At 33.6% G+C, this 17,105-nt stretch overlaps 3 protein-coding genes and 1 non-coding gene across 4 annotated transcripts; 1 reads left to right on the forward strand and 3 right to left on the reverse strand.

Moving 5' to 3' along the window:
- Positions 1–439: 439 nt before the first annotated feature.
- On the reverse strand, positions 440–1,653 carry LOC108838501 (RING-H2 finger protein ATL30). Its single transcript, XM_018611432.2, has one exon. The coding sequence runs from the start codon at positions 1,437–1,439 to the stop codon at positions 576–578; it is 864 nt and encodes a 287-aa protein (XP_018466934.2). The 5' UTR covers positions 1,440–1,653; the 3' UTR covers positions 440–575.
- Positions 1,654–4,402: 2,749 nt separating this feature from the next.
- On the forward strand, positions 4,403–7,555 carry LOC108852042 (aluminum-activated malate transporter 14). Its single transcript, XM_057006893.1, has 6 exons — positions 4,403–4,703; positions 5,162–5,302; positions 5,437–5,709; positions 5,938–6,059; positions 6,153–6,296; positions 6,525–7,555. Exons 1-6 carry the CDS (start codon positions 4,430–4,432, stop codon positions 7,425–7,427), a joined length of 1,857 nt encoding a protein of 618 aa, XP_056862873.1. The 5' UTR covers positions 4,403–4,429; the 3' UTR covers positions 7,428–7,555.
- A 1,099-nt stretch (positions 7,556–8,654) lies between these two features.
- On the reverse strand, positions 8,655–8,726 carry TRNAC-GCA (transfer RNA cysteine (anticodon GCA)). The gene has a single exon. It is a non-coding gene; the product is annotated as a tRNA-Cys (tRNA).
- Positions 8,727–8,970: 244 nt separating this feature from the next.
- Positions 8,971–10,794, reverse strand: LOC108852433 (NAC domain-containing protein 96-like). Its single transcript, XM_018625937.2, has 4 exons — positions 10,214–10,794; positions 9,833–10,119; positions 9,489–9,728; positions 8,971–9,408 (listed from the first exon to the last, which is right to left on the reverse strand). Exons 1-4 carry the CDS (start codon positions 10,368–10,370, stop codon positions 9,220–9,222), a joined length of 873 nt encoding a protein of 290 aa, XP_018481439.2. The 5' UTR covers positions 10,371–10,794; the 3' UTR covers positions 8,971–9,219.
- Between the last annotated feature and the right edge of the window lie 6,311 nt (positions 10,795–17,105).

Consider the following 17,105-nt stretch of genomic DNA (forward strand, 5'->3'; position numbering starts at 1 on the left):
GAGCAATTTTGAAGCGCATAAGAGCATAATTGTAAGTGTACTCATCTCTAATCTTCATCGACACAAACAACCTTCATCCCCACGTTACCCGCTTTGCATCCCCATTTGTCCTATACAACACCAAATGCTTCTCGGCTCCTCCGTATGGCGCCTATGCTCAACAACCCATTGACTATGATCGTGTGCGTGTAGCCATCAGGTTTCAATCCTCTCCAATAGATCATCCACTGAATCCAACTCCCCATCTTTAGATTCAAGATCGTGCGTGTTGTATGAAACAATGTTTGGGAAGAACACCTAATTAGTTTAATTCCGTCTATGATTAATGATCCCGCTTTCTCCAGGTTTCAAAATATGCAGAGAAAATCAACACATTAGTTCCATAGCTTAGAACAAAAACGTGGGAACCACGGTATTTAACATAGATAGGGGAAAAAAATCACTAAAACGACGTAGTTTCATTGTCCAGTCATCATTAGAAAAAATCTCTTCAATATCCTACTAACAAAATACAAAAAAGACATGTAACGAACCAATTTAATGTAAAGTAAACAAAAAATAATTGTAAATCTTCTTTAATGTTGGGATTCCGGTACAAGTGATTGACCAGAGAGTTCACCAAACCGGCCTTCTCTGTTTCTCATAAGCTCGCCAAAAGAAATACAACTCTCTGTTTGGTTATTATTATGCCTCCTCGTAACTTTAATCTTAACATGATCCGGTAATCTCAACGTATACCGATCTTCTTCCTCCGGTTTATTCCTCACTATCGAATGACCCGTCGTCTTCGATCTCGAGAATTTATCCGGTAAAGGCTCGGTCTTACCACTACTACTGCTCTCTCTCGACAACGAAACCTCGTTTGACGTTGAAGGTTGCTCGTGGTTTCCGTTGCTGTTTTCGTGTATCACTTCTATGATCAACTCTTTGATGTTTTCTGGCGCGTTTGGATCTAAGTTCCGACGACAAACAGGGCATGTTTTGTTAGATTCGAGCCATCTATCGATGCATTCTTGATGAAAAACATGGTAGCATGTTGTCAGAAGCCGAAGGAGGATTTGTTCTTCTTCGAATTCTAGAAGACAGATCGCGCATTCGAGTCCTTGGTTATCTTCTCTGAGATCTTTTACCGAGGAGAATGGGAATAATGGGAAGGATTGGATGATATGTGGCTCTAAACCGGGGTTAACCGGTGGTTGACCGGCGTTTTCTTGTTGTGATTGGATTTGATCTTCGGGTGATCTGTTGTGGTAATGGCGATCCCAGGCCTGTGAGAGAGTGTGGAAGAAGCACCTGAAGAAATAGAGAGCGCAGAAACCGATGAAGAAGACGACGAGGAGGATCACAGTTAGGATTACAAAGAGTGGCGGTTGGCTGTACTGATGTGGTGGCTGAGATCGAAGAGTTGTGTTTGATCCGAGCGGTTTCGTTATCGGCATTGAAGGAATAAAGTGTCGGAGATTGCGTATCTCCGATTCAATTATTGGAATGTTTTCTTTTTGGTTTCTTGATTTATATTTTGTTTTTGGTTTTTGTTTTGAAGAAAGATGGTAGTGTGTTGAGTTTTTTTTTTGTGTATGGTGAGTGTGTTCAGGATGTGTTTACTTAATTTAGAAATGAGTTTTGTTAGTTGTGTGTGTGTGATTGGTGTAACTTGCTTTGAACGAGTCTTTAGTTACATTGTCTTGGTGATTAAACCACCTCATCTACTTAAGTCTATACACTAAAAAGTGGAAAAGGTTTGCTTAAAGCTCAAGTAATTATTTTATTAGCATTTTATAAGTTTGAAATTATCGATGAACAACATATTAAGTCGCATACACAATAACTACTAGCGTACATGATAACTTAAGATGAAACGCAAACGAAAGAAGAAATGAAAGGTTAAATAAGAGTAAGGTGATAACATAACCGCAGCTATTCGAGTGGCTCGGTGGTGCAGCGAGCAAGTGGCTGGTGAGCTAGCATCACCAGGTTCGAGTTCGAATAGTGTTTGCGCCGAATAGTGTTTGCACTATGTAATAGACCTTCACTCGTAGTGTGAGATAGAGAGAAAGTCACTCCCGACCATTAAACTTTAACTTCACCCAAATAAGGTATTCTAAAATACCTTTCTCCCCTTTTTGAAGAAAAAATAACTGTAAATTTTGTTTACTTTATAAACAAACACACTACGACAAGTACAGATCGGCAAAGATCAGAAAATCATTGTTATCGCTAACTTCTCGAATTATTTTATAGCTTTGGAGAAATATTTAGTTCTCTTAAGTCGTTGGGGTCTTAAGTATTTCGGTCTTTTGAATATAAAAAGTGGTTCCGTTCAGAGTTTACGAGTTGAAATTTTACTACTACTAACAATCGGTAGAAAATTGTTATTTTAGTAGTAATTGTTTGGCTAAAAGATAATTATTTTCAGATATTATGAATTTCCTAAATTTAATAATACCAACAATTGTATGTCTTTTCTTGTAGTACTCTATTATAGTGAAACCTCTATAAATTAATAATGTTGGGACTACATCAAACCTATAATTTTTTATTAATTTATAAAGATTATTAATTTATCGAGATACTAATTGAACTAAGAACTCAATTTGGACTATGAAATTATATTAATTTATAGAGATATTAATTTATAGATTATTAATTTAAAGAGGTTATACTGTATTTGAAAGTCGTTTTTCTATGTGTCGATCTCACCTTAATTATAAAAATGGTTAAAATCTTTGTACAATATTGCAAAAAAATAAAAAATTATATCTATGCAACGTGTCAAGGTTGATATCGTTGTGTAACAAACAAGTTCCACTTTTGTTAAGAGAAAATGAATGAATGATATTATTTATTTTGGACTTTCTTAGATGCAATGCAAACATATCAATAATTAAATTAATTTGCCGAACGGCATGAGAAACTACCATATATTGTTGTAATATTGTCAATCGTTAACATCAGTAACTATGTGATCACAACTAAGTAGTTTAAGGCTGAGGACTTCAAAAGAAAAAAACTTAAATATATACTGAGGAAACCATATCATTGCTGTTCTTAATATATAATTTTACATATTGGTTGTGTCCTTATCGCCGTCATTAAATACGTATTAAATTTGTTGGATAATTACCTTAGTAATTGTATGATTATTACGTCGATGAGTCATAGGTAGACATCAATTTAACGACTTATTCGAGAATATATTATTTCCTTTTCGGTCTTCTGCTGTAACCAGGTTGTGGACTAAAACTAATATTTAACCCTAACACGACAAACTATAGGTCTTAATCGTGTTGATAACAAATTCTCACTCACGTAATCAAATTCATTTTACTTGTGTATAGTATTAATCAAGCTTTTAAATGAGTTAGGTTAAAAACAACAACGAATTATAAAGACGCAACTCATTTGTCCGATACTTGTAATCACTTTTAATTTTTAGGTTATATGACTTTTACATTATCACAATGTAAGGTAAGTTCATATGAAAAAGACAGTTTAAAGAAAGTATATAGCCGGTGTTTCAAAAAAAAAAAAAGAAAGTATATAGCCTACTTCCAGACTAAGATCTCTATATAATTTTCTTTTTGAGAAAAAAATTATTTGGTAATCAAGCAAACTAAGAAATGATTTAGATCTGCACACAGAGCAATAGGCGGTATACATTAGCATTATTTTTCTTAAAATATTGTTAAGTATGTTTTGAATGAATTGGGTGCCACATGCACGCATATAAATGGTGAATCCAAAAATAATTGGGACCTTTTAGTTTTAATATAAAAGTGCAATAGAGAACGTCCATCATATTTTAGTGAACGGCCACAAATTTTAGATTTAGTATATATTGACTTTTCCCCGGTTTTAATGGGAAAATGAGAAAATACAAAGAATCTATAATGTCTAAGTACTTTATCAAATTGTTGCAAGTCATGTGAAACCAATCACTCCAAATCTCTCTTTACTTATACATATAACAGAAAGTGTTTTAAAACTCAACTTGTTTCCGTAGGTTGTAAATTATATACAGTTCAAAACATATAAAAAGATAGCAATATATAGATTTTTCATTTTTGTTATTTAACATAACAATATACGATTTTACCATCAAAATAATCAAGACTATATGTTTGATAAATAAATACAATAAAATAGTATAACAAAGTTTTCATAAATAAAGTTAGTACGGTGCACAAAAAAATAAAGTTAGTAGAACAACATCCAACCATATTAATACCATGCCACAAAAAGCCAGACCATCATTTTTCACTCACGCAACAAATAAATATCTCTAAAAAGTAATTATACATATGCAATAAAGACACATGTATTGTTTTTGTATATGTATTTAATTATATATAGAGTGCACCACCACCAAAAACTCTTACATATCCATTATTTCTCACTTAAGAAAAAAATCAAAACAAGAAACAAATAAATGTCCAACAAGGTTCATCAAAGGGGCGTGGAGATGGAAGAAGAAGGTTCTAAAAAGGCAACTAGAAAGATTCAAGAACTTCCAAAGAAGATTCTAAAAGATATATGGAAAGTTGGGAAAGACGATCCAAGAAGAGTGAAACATGCTTTAAAAGTAGGAGTTTCTTTGACACTTGTCTCCTTATTGTATCTCCTAGAACCTCTCTTCAAAGGCATTGGAAGTAATGCAATGTGGGCAGTCCTGACTGTTGTGGTCGTTCTTGAGTTCTCTGCCGGTAAGTATAGCATTTTTCTTTCATAAATTTCAATAAGTTTCAATGCATGGACAAAGATAGGTTGCATTTTTAGCAAAAAAAAAAAAAAAAAAGATAGGTTGCCTGTAAGAATAGGCAAATAGATAAGTTACAAAAAAAAAAAAAGAATAGGCAAATAGATATAGTGATCAGGAGCGGAATATGGGTACGGGGTCCTGTACCCCCTATTCTTTTTTTTTTGCTTTTCTTAAATAATTTATGGTTATTTGGTTAAGTATTCATTAGTTTAGGGGAGAAAATGAAAAGTGCCCCCACCCCCAATCTTATTTTAGTTTTGATAATTTTAACATTGTGCCCCTAACTACAAAAGTGTCAAGATCCGCTCCTGACAGTGGTTAGTATATTAATATGTTGTGTAAGCTCATATATGTTCAGATCTGTTCGTGATGATGTAAATGGTGTTTTATTAATTAATTCAGGTGCAACGTTGTGCAAGGGGCTTAATAGAGGATTAGGGACACTAATCGCGGGATCTTTGGCATTTTTCATTGAATTTGTCGCTAAAGATTCTGGCAAAATCTTCCGAGCAGTTTTCATCGGTGCTTCAGTTTTTACCATTGGTATGTATTTGTTAAGCTATACAGACTTTGAAAGATCTAACAATGAATGATTTCAAAAACGTATACGACATATGCGACCACAAGTTTTCTTTCTATAATCATGTATTAATTAACATGTTTTCTTTATGTTACAGGAGCGGCGATAACGTATCTTAGATTTATCCCGTACATAAAAAAGAACTACGATTACGGCATGCTTATATTTCTCTTGACATTTAATCTAATAACAGTGTCAAGCTATAGAGTTGATGCTGTGATTAAGATTGCACACGAGAGATTCTATACTATAGCTATTGGTGTGGGTGTTTGCCTCTGCATGACTCTTTTGTTTTTTCCTATATGGTCCGGTGAGGACCTCCATAAGAGTACCGTTGCTAAGCTTCAAGGCCTCTCTTTTTCCATCGAAGGTACTGATAGATACGAACATAAATGAGTTAATGGTTCTTAAAAAGGAGTTTTGATTTTTAAATCAATAAACTTTATCAAGAAATAGACATTTTGCTTGTGAATTAGAAAATTTTGGTAAATTCAATCATTTTTTGTATTTCAGAATGTTAATTGTGATTTTTTCTGGGAAGGGATAATTAGTTTTAATCTTCAAATTTACTAATTCGATTATGTGTTATTTCTCTTAGCATGTGTGAAAGAGTACTTTGAAGAGGAGGAAAAAGACAAGGAGACATCAGATTCATCAGAAGATATGATCTATGATGGTTACAAGACTGTTTTAGATTCTAAATCCACTGATGAAGCACTTGTAAGTTTTAACATTTAACATTTATTTCAATTCGGATCTCAAACAAACAAAAAATATCCAAGTGCTGAAACATGAGAACGTGTATATGGACAGGCAATGTATGCAAGTTGGGAGCCAAGACACACAAGACATTGTCATAGATTCCCATGGCAACATTATGTTAAAGTTGGAGTTGTTCTTCGCCAGTTTGGTTACACTGTTGTCGCTCTTCATGGTTGTTTGAAAACCGAAATTCAGGTATATTCATAGCAAACATATAATAGAAACTAAGAAAATGCCAAGAATGTTGTCATGGTAAACAAAATGAAATGGTTCGATTTGAACTTTGTGATAAAAATTTAGTGGAATGCAAGAGTTTGGAGAATACCACTTATTAAATTGTTACCATAATTAAACCATATTTTTCTTTTGCTATCAATTTAGTTAAGTGCGACATATAATTGTGTGTTTATGTTAATTTTGTAGACTCCTAGGTCTATACGTGTACTCTTCAAGGATCCTTGCGTTAGACTCGCCGGAGAAATCTGCAAAGTTTTGTCGGAACTCGCCGCAAGCATTCGAAACCGACGACACTGTTCGCCGGAGATTCTCTCAGAGAGTCTCCAAGTGGCATTACAAGATCTCAACTCAGCCATCAAATCACAACCTAAGCTTTTCCTTGGCTCCAACGACAACAGCAACGTTTCCCAAGGCAATAGCGGTAGACATAACCAAGACGTTCCGGTTACGCAACACATAAATAAAGACACAAATGACGACATGTCACATCATAACGAGACTGGATCACCTCTTGGGCAAAACGGTGACGTTCCCATTCAAACCACGGTAACGCCGCGTGGCGAAAAGAAATCACGTTTCGGACCAAACAGTGGCGTTTCCGGTCAAAACGAGCCTGGATCACCTCTTGGGATAAACGGTGACGTTCCAGTTCAAAACAATGGAACACCACGCGGCGAAAACAGATCGCGTTTGGGACCAAACGTTGGCGTTTCTGGACAAAACACTGGAACCCTACGCGGCGAAAGAGGATCGCGTTTCGGACCAGACGGTGCAAGTTCTTTTTCTAAACTGAGAGCTGATACGTTAGAACGGAGATCGGCGGGGGCGACCGGAGAGCGACGTATACTGATGAAACAACTGAGCAGGATAGTGGTGATGACGAGTCTTGAATTCTCGGAGGCGTTACCGTTTGCCGCGTTTGCGTCGCTTCTTGTGGAAATGGTTGCGAGGCTTGATAATGTCATTGAGGAAGTGGAGGAGTTGGGAACGGTCGCTTGCTTCAAGGAGTACGATGGTGACGTTGTTGATCAGACGGATCTGGAGGTTCGAGTCGAGAAACCGGCGGATCTAGTGGTTGGCGTGGAGTGAAAGTAAGGTTACGACATGTTTTGGTTTGGATCAAGTCTATAATCTCTTACCAGAGCAAATCAAACCAGTGACTCTTTTCATTTAAGTGACTAGCGAGTAAACTTGAGCTATAGGGAACTACGGATGATAATGTACTGTATGTTTAAATGTCTTAAGATCGAACCAGTCGAAATGATGAGGTTTGGTTTAGTTTTGGATGTGATTCGATGGGAAAACGGCCATTTCATACCCAATATGTTCAATTCATACCCGACTTATATGACCGTGCCAAAACATACCTGAATTTATATGGATGTGCCAAAACATACCCAACTTATATTTTTTGGAAAAATCATACACCAGTCGCCACATCAGCTGCCATGTCATCTATTTTTGCTCGCGTGGATGTAACGTCAGCTAATTTTGCTGACAAATATGTCATGTATATAAATTTTTTTAAAACTAAATAATTTTGTTATAAAAATAAAATTTTAGAAAATATAAATTTTTTATTTTATATTATTTAGTAAAATTAACAAAAAAATAATTAATTAATTAAATTCAAATCTTATATAAGAGATTTCGATTATATCAAAAACCGTTCTTATAAGAGTTATATATTTATTTTAATGATTTAAATCCAATGCAAGTGTTGAATTTATAACTCTTATTTATTAATTGAATCATTACAATACATATATAACTCTTATTAGGACGTTTTTTGATAGGATCAAAATATTTACGAATATATCTCTTATATAAGATTTAAATTTAATTAATTAATTAATTTTTGTTAATTTTACTAAATAATAAAAAATTATAAAAATTTATTTTTATAACAAAATTATTTAGTTTTTTAATAATTTATATACATGGCACATTTGCCAGCAAAATTAGCTGACGTTGCATCCACGCAAGCAAAAATAGATGACAAGACAGCTGATGTGGCGACTGCTGTATGATTTTGCCAAAAAAATATAAGTTGGGTATGTTTTGGCACATCCATATATGTTTAGGTATGTTTTGGCACGGTCATATAAGTCGGGTATGAATTGAACATATTGCGATATGTTGGGTATGAAATGGCCGTTTTCCTGTGATTCGATTCTCTTACTGAGAATTGTTTTTTTTTGGGAATTTGTAACATGAGGCTGTGATTTTCAAGGATTCGCTTCTAAAATTTTATGCGGTATACTTGCAAAAAAAATATCTTTTTACAAGTATAATTAACAGAAGAAAAAAAGAAACAGGGCCCAACCGGGTTCGAACCGGTGACCTATTGATCTGCAGTCAATTGCTCTACCACTGAGCTATGGACCCAAGTTGTAACAATCGTGTAATATAACATCATATATATATAAAATCACATTATTTGGGTCAAAGTCATACTATTATTTTCTCTTTTTTTTTTTCTGGATAATATAACACATTGGTTTAAAATGTTATATATATATGGTCTCCCATCATTCCTTTTTATAAAACGTTTTTTAGGCATAATCATTGTTATCAACATATCACCTCCATAAAAGTTCGTTTAAAGGTTAGTGTGACGTCAAGAAAATATGTTCTTTATATAGTGTGTGGTCCAATTAATCATCATCGTAAAAATGAGAGACCGTTGCATATATAAAGACGACAATAATACATAGTCCTACTGAAGAAAAAGAAATAAATAAAACTGTAATAAAACAGAATAATTAAACAATCGAGATATAGACCCATTGGTAAAAGTTGGAAGGCTCGAACGATAAAAGTTGTTTTTGTCTTAGAAGAGAGACCGACCTCAACGAAGGTCAGTCTAGGAGAAGTCGGATTAATCGAATAAACCGGTTTGACCGTACCAACTATTTGTCCAGTAACCAGTTTGCATAGATTCGTCCATGTTCTGATCTACATTTGCATTCAAGGTACTCGCTGGAACATCGACGTTTTGATTACTTAAAACCGGAAAATCAAAGTCTTGAAAGTACTCAGGTGCAACATCTTGGATTTGAGGATAGTCCTACAATAAAAGTCAAACCGGTATTAGATAAGCAAAACCCTGATCTGATTTAGTTATTAGAATTTAGAAAAAATACGTACTTTTGAAGAATCAAGAATGAAATCAGGTGAAATCCAGATGTTGGAAGAGTCAGTTTCAGTAGAAAACGGATTGACAAATGAGTGAAACGGCATCATATCATCACGACTAGGTGAAGTCACACGACTAGAATAACCCGAAGTTTCTCCTGATCCAAGTGTTTGTTCATTTAGGTTTCTTTGAATTTTTGAGTTACTCTTGATCTCATTCTTCTTAGCAACACGGCATAACACAAAAGCTGCCTGTAATAACACATTGAATTCTTAATTTTATTTCATAAAAATTTAAAACAAAATGAATAAAGCATTTTAGGGTCTGATCAAAATTAATGTGAAGGTTCTTTTACCTTGAAACTTTGTGAATCTTGTGATGAACTCTCATCATCACATAGTCGATATTCATGCATGAGCCAACTTGTTCTATCACCTAATGGGGCACGACCTTTATAGAAAACTAGAGTTTTTCTATATCCGATTGTAGGAGATGAACGACATGTAATTTTCCGGTCTTTTCCTGTTGCTTTCCAATAACCAGCCTTTGTTCCTCGGTTTGTGCGGAAACCATTAGGATATTTTTTGTCCTTTGAACAGAAGAAAAACCATTCCATGTCCCGGTTTGGGAGAAAAGACTTGTCTAAAAAGTAATAAAATCATTCTCCTATTAGTTAAAAAATTCGAAAAGTAAAAGAAAATTTAAAATTAACTTTGAAATTTAAGTTAAATATTACCTGGTAGCTCCCAAGGGTCAAATTTATAAAGATCAATAACTGGAATGACTTCAAGCTCGATCTCTATACCTTCGACTTTTCTTTTTAAGTAGTAGTCTATGAGTTCTTCATCAGTAGGATGAAACCGGAATCCTGGTGGTAAACATGAACTTCCCATTTGCAATAACACTAAGTGACTTGGTATACAAGAAATTGCTAGATCTTGACCCACGTGAGTATATAAAATTCAGAAAAGGCTATTATAATATAAGTCACGATCAAGAAGCTACAACTTTTAATATTTGGAAAATCCAGAAATAGAAACTCTTCTCGACGCTTGTTTTGTTGTTAAGAAGAGATTGCAGCTCAAGTCGATGGCATTGTTTGTAGGACAAGAACATTGTCTGAAAAAAGAAGAAGAGAAAAATGTTTTCTATAACGAAAACAATTAACCAAAACTTCCCCAAATTCTTAAGAATTAAGAGAATATTTTCAAAAGAAATTGTGGTGTGAAAAAGCTTCAAAGTGATTTGCGAATGATTAAGAAGTGATTGAGAGATATTAGATGGTTGGTAGAGTGTTGAATGTCATGCAGTCTTGAATATTTATAGAACAAAGTTTGTAGAATATCGATTAGTAAATAAATACTAGTTGAGATAGCAAAAGCTTATTATAATGCGGCTTTTGTTTTCTACAAAACTATTGTAGAATGATAAAGTGACTAAGACATAACTTGTCTGAAGTGTTCTAAAGAAAAAAAGATAACAAAGCAAATGTACCCACCTAGACTTGTTCACACTTAGGAACAAGCAAATAAGCAATTAACAAAAAAATCATATTGGCTTTCTTTTGTTCATACTTATATTGGCTTATAAACCTTATATGTCTTTCATTTCGGTTATCGTCTTGATTTATCATATTTTCTGTTAGGCTTATCCTTTTAATATTACGTTATACAATTTATATGTATGTATATTATGTCAATCAGTTTAGTTTGTATCAACATATATTTTTAACCAGCAAGTACCATATAGATATTATAATGTGTACAACTTCTACCTTTAAATGAGATAAAAGGTTTTCTAGGCATATATTACTGTAATATTGAGTTTTAAAATATTACTACCCCACGTCACCATGCGTAGACAAAGAACTTTTTTGTGTAACTAATCAATTTTAGTAAGTAAAGTAGAAGAAGAAAGTGAACATGAAAAACCACGAGTAGTCGGAACAAGCAGGTGGCCCAGCGGTTGCTCTAACCGGACCAAAACATAATTTTAGTTTCTAATTAATTTATTTGTTTATGTCTTTAAGAAGTAGCAAAGAGTCACTTTGAATATTTGTTGGAAACAAAAATTAAGAAGTTGTCATACTCATACAACTATTAAGATATAAAGTTCTTTTAAAAAGGGAACTATAAAAATAGAAAAGTTTCATCTTACACCCCAAAAAGAGTTTCATCACCGGCAACGGTGGAAATTGTTGAAGCATGACTTTGCCAAAGAGGTTTGAATTGAAGTTGTCCAGAGCAACTGAAGTCTAGAATTTAAACTGGTTACAGGTTATACCTGAACCTTCTATTACCTAACAAGAAAACTTGATTCGATCCTAATTATGGAAAGTGGAGATAAGTAAGTATTAAAACCCAAGCTAGCTAGTATCTACTAGTCATGAATATGAAAAATTTGCTTTTATGAGTGAACGACATGGAGCAAGAAAACGTCATTTCATGTAGATAGTAATAAAAAGACACCAAACGTTAAAGAGAGAAGTGACAAAGTTCATTATGTTTTGATGCTCTCGTCGAGCAAGATGGCCTAATTAAGGTGCGACATCATTAAATGACTGTAACAGATCTCTACCATTTTGTTTTTATAACAGATTTCTACCATTTTTCGGTAACAGATTTCTAAATTTTATAAGCAAATGAAGTCTTCAACTATTTTTGCATGTTTCATATAATCTATGTACCCATTTAGATCATTCTAGATGTATAAAGTTGCATTAGTCGATCGAGTTCCCATTTAGTAGGAACAACCAATATTATAATTTTCCGTTGCAGTAGGAAAATGGATGACTAGATTGATACGTTTGTCACTGGTCAATTATGGCAATGCAGTCTGAAGTTTGTCTTTTTTTGTTGCTAAAGTCTGAAGTTATTGACAACCAGTGACGTAGCTATGTGTTATAAAAACAAAAGAATGATTTCAGTTGACGGTAACAGAGGTTTGGTTAATATTCTATACAAATGTACCTTGTCAGTTGTCATTTTGGTAGAGTGGGAATATTCCCCCTACTACTTTATTTACAGACGTTCACTTTATCATAATAACCCATGGTAACGCTCAAGGAAACACTACAGAAAAAAGTAAAAGATATTAAGGGAAAAAGAATTCTCTGAAAGCACAAATAATCGAGTACCTATTGAAACCAATGACGTCTTGAACCGAAGTGGAACCTATTGGTTAATATTCTATTCAAATTCTAAGCGATTACTAGCAAAGACGTGTCGAACCGAAGTGAAACCAATGCATCGAGTGGTTGAAAATAATCGAAAAGATGTGTATACAGATAACGCGATCTATCATATATTGGCCACCCTTTGACGAATATTTTGTAACTAGTAATCTAGAGTAATCAACGAATTAATGTTTCTACATAGCTCTATTAGTGAATGTAAACTCTAGGATATGTGAGTTTTCTTTTGGACTATTGAACCAGATTTGTGGAAGTACACATGTATATAGGTCTGGGCACGGATCAGATATCCGTGTTTTTGAAGGTATTTGTGATTTGCTTCGTGTGTCACGGATATCTAAATTTTCGATTTGCTTTGCTTTACGGATATTCGAAAAACGGATATCCGAAAAATAAATAGATATTTGCGGATATTTATAAATATTTACGGATATCTCATATGTTTTGATTAATACAAATAATCTTAAAAATTCGATACAAATTTGTTTTGTAAAATATTTTTAGCATGATATATAAGATAAAAATTAAAAGAAGTAGTGAATCTAAATATTTTGTAAATTTTTTAAATCTAGTAATGTATAATGTGACTATAATTATATGTTTGTTCAAAAATATATAATTAATCTGTATCAACTCATTCAACATATTTTTGGCAAAAAAAAACTCATTCAACATCTGTTAGATGATCATTATTTTAAATATACATGATGATGTAATAGACAAAAACCTGTAGTATAGTTGGTCTATATTAGTTGTTGACGAAAAAAAAAGTTGGTCTATATTAGTACCTGACCTTATGATTCAGTCAGACTTTAAACTGATATTGTGCGTGTGGCAATTACAGGAAGATAGAAAAGAAGGAAAATATAATTTTAACTCCCTTTCTTTAACTAGCAACAATTCATGCCACACAAATGTTTGAACAACTATAATATACTAGATCTAGTTTGGGTTTATGATAATGGAAAGTTGTTAATCATAATTAGGCAATTAACAAATTGGTAAATAATTTGTTTTATGATGATGGGAAAAGAAACATCAAACTTATCTCATCAAAGACGCCAGCTAGTATTAGACTTCTAGTTCTAAGCTTATGAAACATTTGAACTTGGAACGGTAGAAATTGTGTTAGCGACAAAGAAGCTATGAGAATTTGAACATGAGACAATCATCTTATCACTAAATCGCTTTTTGTCTCTTCACCTTTTTGCTTTCGGCTCCCTCCTTTTCTTTCTCTACTTTTTTTATATATCATTTCTTTTTATCATGCATTTTCAAGTTTCTTAACCAACTACGAACGTTTAAGTAATGGAAATGTATGTATCTAATAGTATAAATTAGGCTTACATCATTGTTTCATGCAGATATGGTATAGTTGCTTTCCCATATGAGCGGAGCGGGTGTAAACATAATTTCTTTATTTTAGCATGAGATTGGGCTGAAAATTAGACTAATTATAGCTGCAATCCCAATGACATCAATTATTCCATGTGAAAACCAATTAGTTATTTTTGACCAGCAGTACGATTTTCTTTTATTTGACTATGCATTGGCATTTTGGCAGAATTTGTTTTGTAGTTATTCATGTAAGAACTTTATTTTACTACAATTGGACAACTGATATTTATAAACATAATATTTAAGAACATAAACTAAATTACAATACCGAAACAAAGGAATAAAGAAAAATTGTAGAGTAGAAATGGTTAATATTTTTCTTTAAAACTTTAAACGTCTCGTAGTGCGATGATTTGATGTCACTCAGATTCGTAGGATACAACTGCACAAATCTTCTTGTCTGCCAGATTATCATAAATTTGGTGTAATAATAAGTTAATGGATGTAATGTCCAATAACAAATTAAGACCACAAGTCCAAATCCATATTTTCTAAAGTAGTTATTTGCTAATTTGTACACTTAGCCAAATTTGAAACTTTATAAACTTTTCAATAATCCACTTTAGATTTCAATTTCTTATTCCAACCAATTCTGATTTTGACATGTATCTACACTACTTCATAGTACCTTATATTGGTTATTCCGACGAACATCTTCGTCCGGAAATTTACCGATAAATAGTCTAATTCCATTTTGTCAAAAGACAAGTTCCAACAGTTCAAAATATCAATTCTAGGTAAACTCATTAGCATGTAAATTGAACACAGCAGAGAAAAACAACACTAAAGCTAGAACAACACTTGTATATAGCTAAGATCTGAAGTACTCTTAGAATAACTTATATACTACAATCATCTAAGAAAGAAAACCTATTTAGAAGAGAACTAGCCCAGTGTCAGGTCATTACATGTTAGTAGTGATTTGTTGCCCAAAAACAACCTAGCTAACGCAATTATACATTTACAAAAAATTAAACAGTTAAGACATTTTACTTTAAACATTCTTTTTGGGGGTATTTGCTCGAGATCGTAACTATAATAAGTTCATTTGTCATAAAAAGACGGTGGAATCAGATCTAGTTCCTTCATATGATATATTTATGGTATTGGAATGATTTTTAAATGCAAATCAATATAAGAACATCCACTTTGTGTTGGGATATCTATGAACAAAATCCATAACACTTTTTGAATAAGTGTATCTGAATATATCTTATTTGGTTTGGTTAGTAACAAGACTTTGCAGGTTGATATCCATCCATCCGTCCCATTTGACCTTGCAACTCAAATTTTTCTTAATAATTTTAAACTGCAATGCAAAATTTAGGTTTTTTTACAAATTTTCAAGTTCCAAGAAAGTGAAACAATACTTAAAAAGGAGAGAAAAATCTGCATAGTACTAAAGTAACAACCGTTCACTTGACCAAAATTTGGGTCAAGTTTTAAAGAAATTGGTCACAATTTGTAAAATTCAGGTGGTAAACATACAACTAATGAATGAGAAACTTCGGTAGAGTTGTGTTATATTAGTATAAATGTTGTTTTTCATCCTTTTCATGCGTTTATAAAACAAGTGAAATGTTCCACTGTTTATTTACAAACAAGCTGACACATGAGCTCTTTAGTCATTTTATAATTTTTTTTTTAAAATAAGTCATTTATAATTTCAATCTATATAAAGAAGCAAATCAAAATATTTTATATTCAAAAGGATATGTCTAAACAGGAAAAAGAAACTATTTGGTTCTATGATTTGATCAAGAAGTTATTAATATTTTTGTTAAGTATAAAGTTTTTTTTTTTTTTTCAAAGTTATTTTTATTACCGATACATGCCATGACCGAGGTCATACAGTTTAACAAGCTACAACAAAGTAAGTGGATCATAGAGGACCAGAAACAAACAAACCATAAGCTTCGATTGACTTAAATAGGTGAAGAAAAAACTAGCCTCTTCCACCCCTGTTTCCACGTCCGCGATTTCCTCTTCCGCGACCCATGAGCTGTAAATGCATCTCTTTAGCTTTTGTTGACGGCTTAACCGGTCTTTCTCGAAGAATTCTTTTCCCGGAAGGTGTCATAAAATCCATGGAATCCAACTCTAATGAACTCAACGGGTCTTCTTCTTCTCCTTCCAAAGAACTCAAGGAGGCAAACTGATTTGAACCTAAATCTGGCTCAGCTATGTCACTAACATCTCTTTGGACCGTACATGGCAATGCTTGAGCAGTATCCGTTACCGGAGAGTCAATGTCCTCATTAACACAAATAAATGCCGGAGGAACATGCATGTTTTCAAGCTCCGTAATATCAGCTAAGGCAATCAGATCATCTGCGATAGAGGTAATACCATGTTCAATCGCATTTGATTTCTTACCGTCAAGGCTGGTTGGTGGAGAAACCGTCCCTGAAGCTGGTGTTAGGATAGAATAGGCTTGAGCAGCCTTTGTTGAGTTGTTAGTTGTCTCAACTGCAGGAGATGAACGACTTGTCTCAACTGCAGGAGATGAATGACTTGGTGGTGTGACCCCATTGACTGATGTAGTTTCTGGTGTGACCCCATTGACTGGTGTAGTTTCTGTAGCAGAGATAGCAATCTCATCAGAGGTTGAAATAGTACATGAAGTAGTTGCATCTGGTTGTGTAAACCCATTAGCTTGATAAGAAGTTGATGGTGCTTGTTCTTGTTCGGTAGAAACAACATCATAGTTGGTGAACGATCTGTTGGTGGGAGAAGGTGCCTGACTAATTTCCTGTAATGGAACATTTGCACTGGGAGCAGCAGCAGCAGTGTTAGTTTGATGATTAGTATTAGGAGTTTCTACGGCTGTTGAAACATGGGCATTACCGACAGTTGCCGTCGAACCATTTCCGTCCACAGAAACTCTTTTTCATGCACCAAACCTCTAGACTGTTGTTAAGTATAAAGTTTGATTTCTAGAAAATGAAAATTATAAGTTATTGAAGGCAGAATTTAGTGTGCAAGCATAATTGTTTATCGTGGATCCGTAAATAAAAATAAAGAGTGTCGTGGAATT

This window comes from Raphanus sativus, chromosome 4 (genome assembly GCF_000801105.2).
Source record: "Raphanus sativus cultivar WK10039 chromosome 4, ASM80110v3, whole genome shotgun sequence".
Classification (NCBI taxonomy): Eukaryota; Viridiplantae; Streptophyta; class Magnoliopsida; order Brassicales; family Brassicaceae; genus Raphanus; species Raphanus sativus.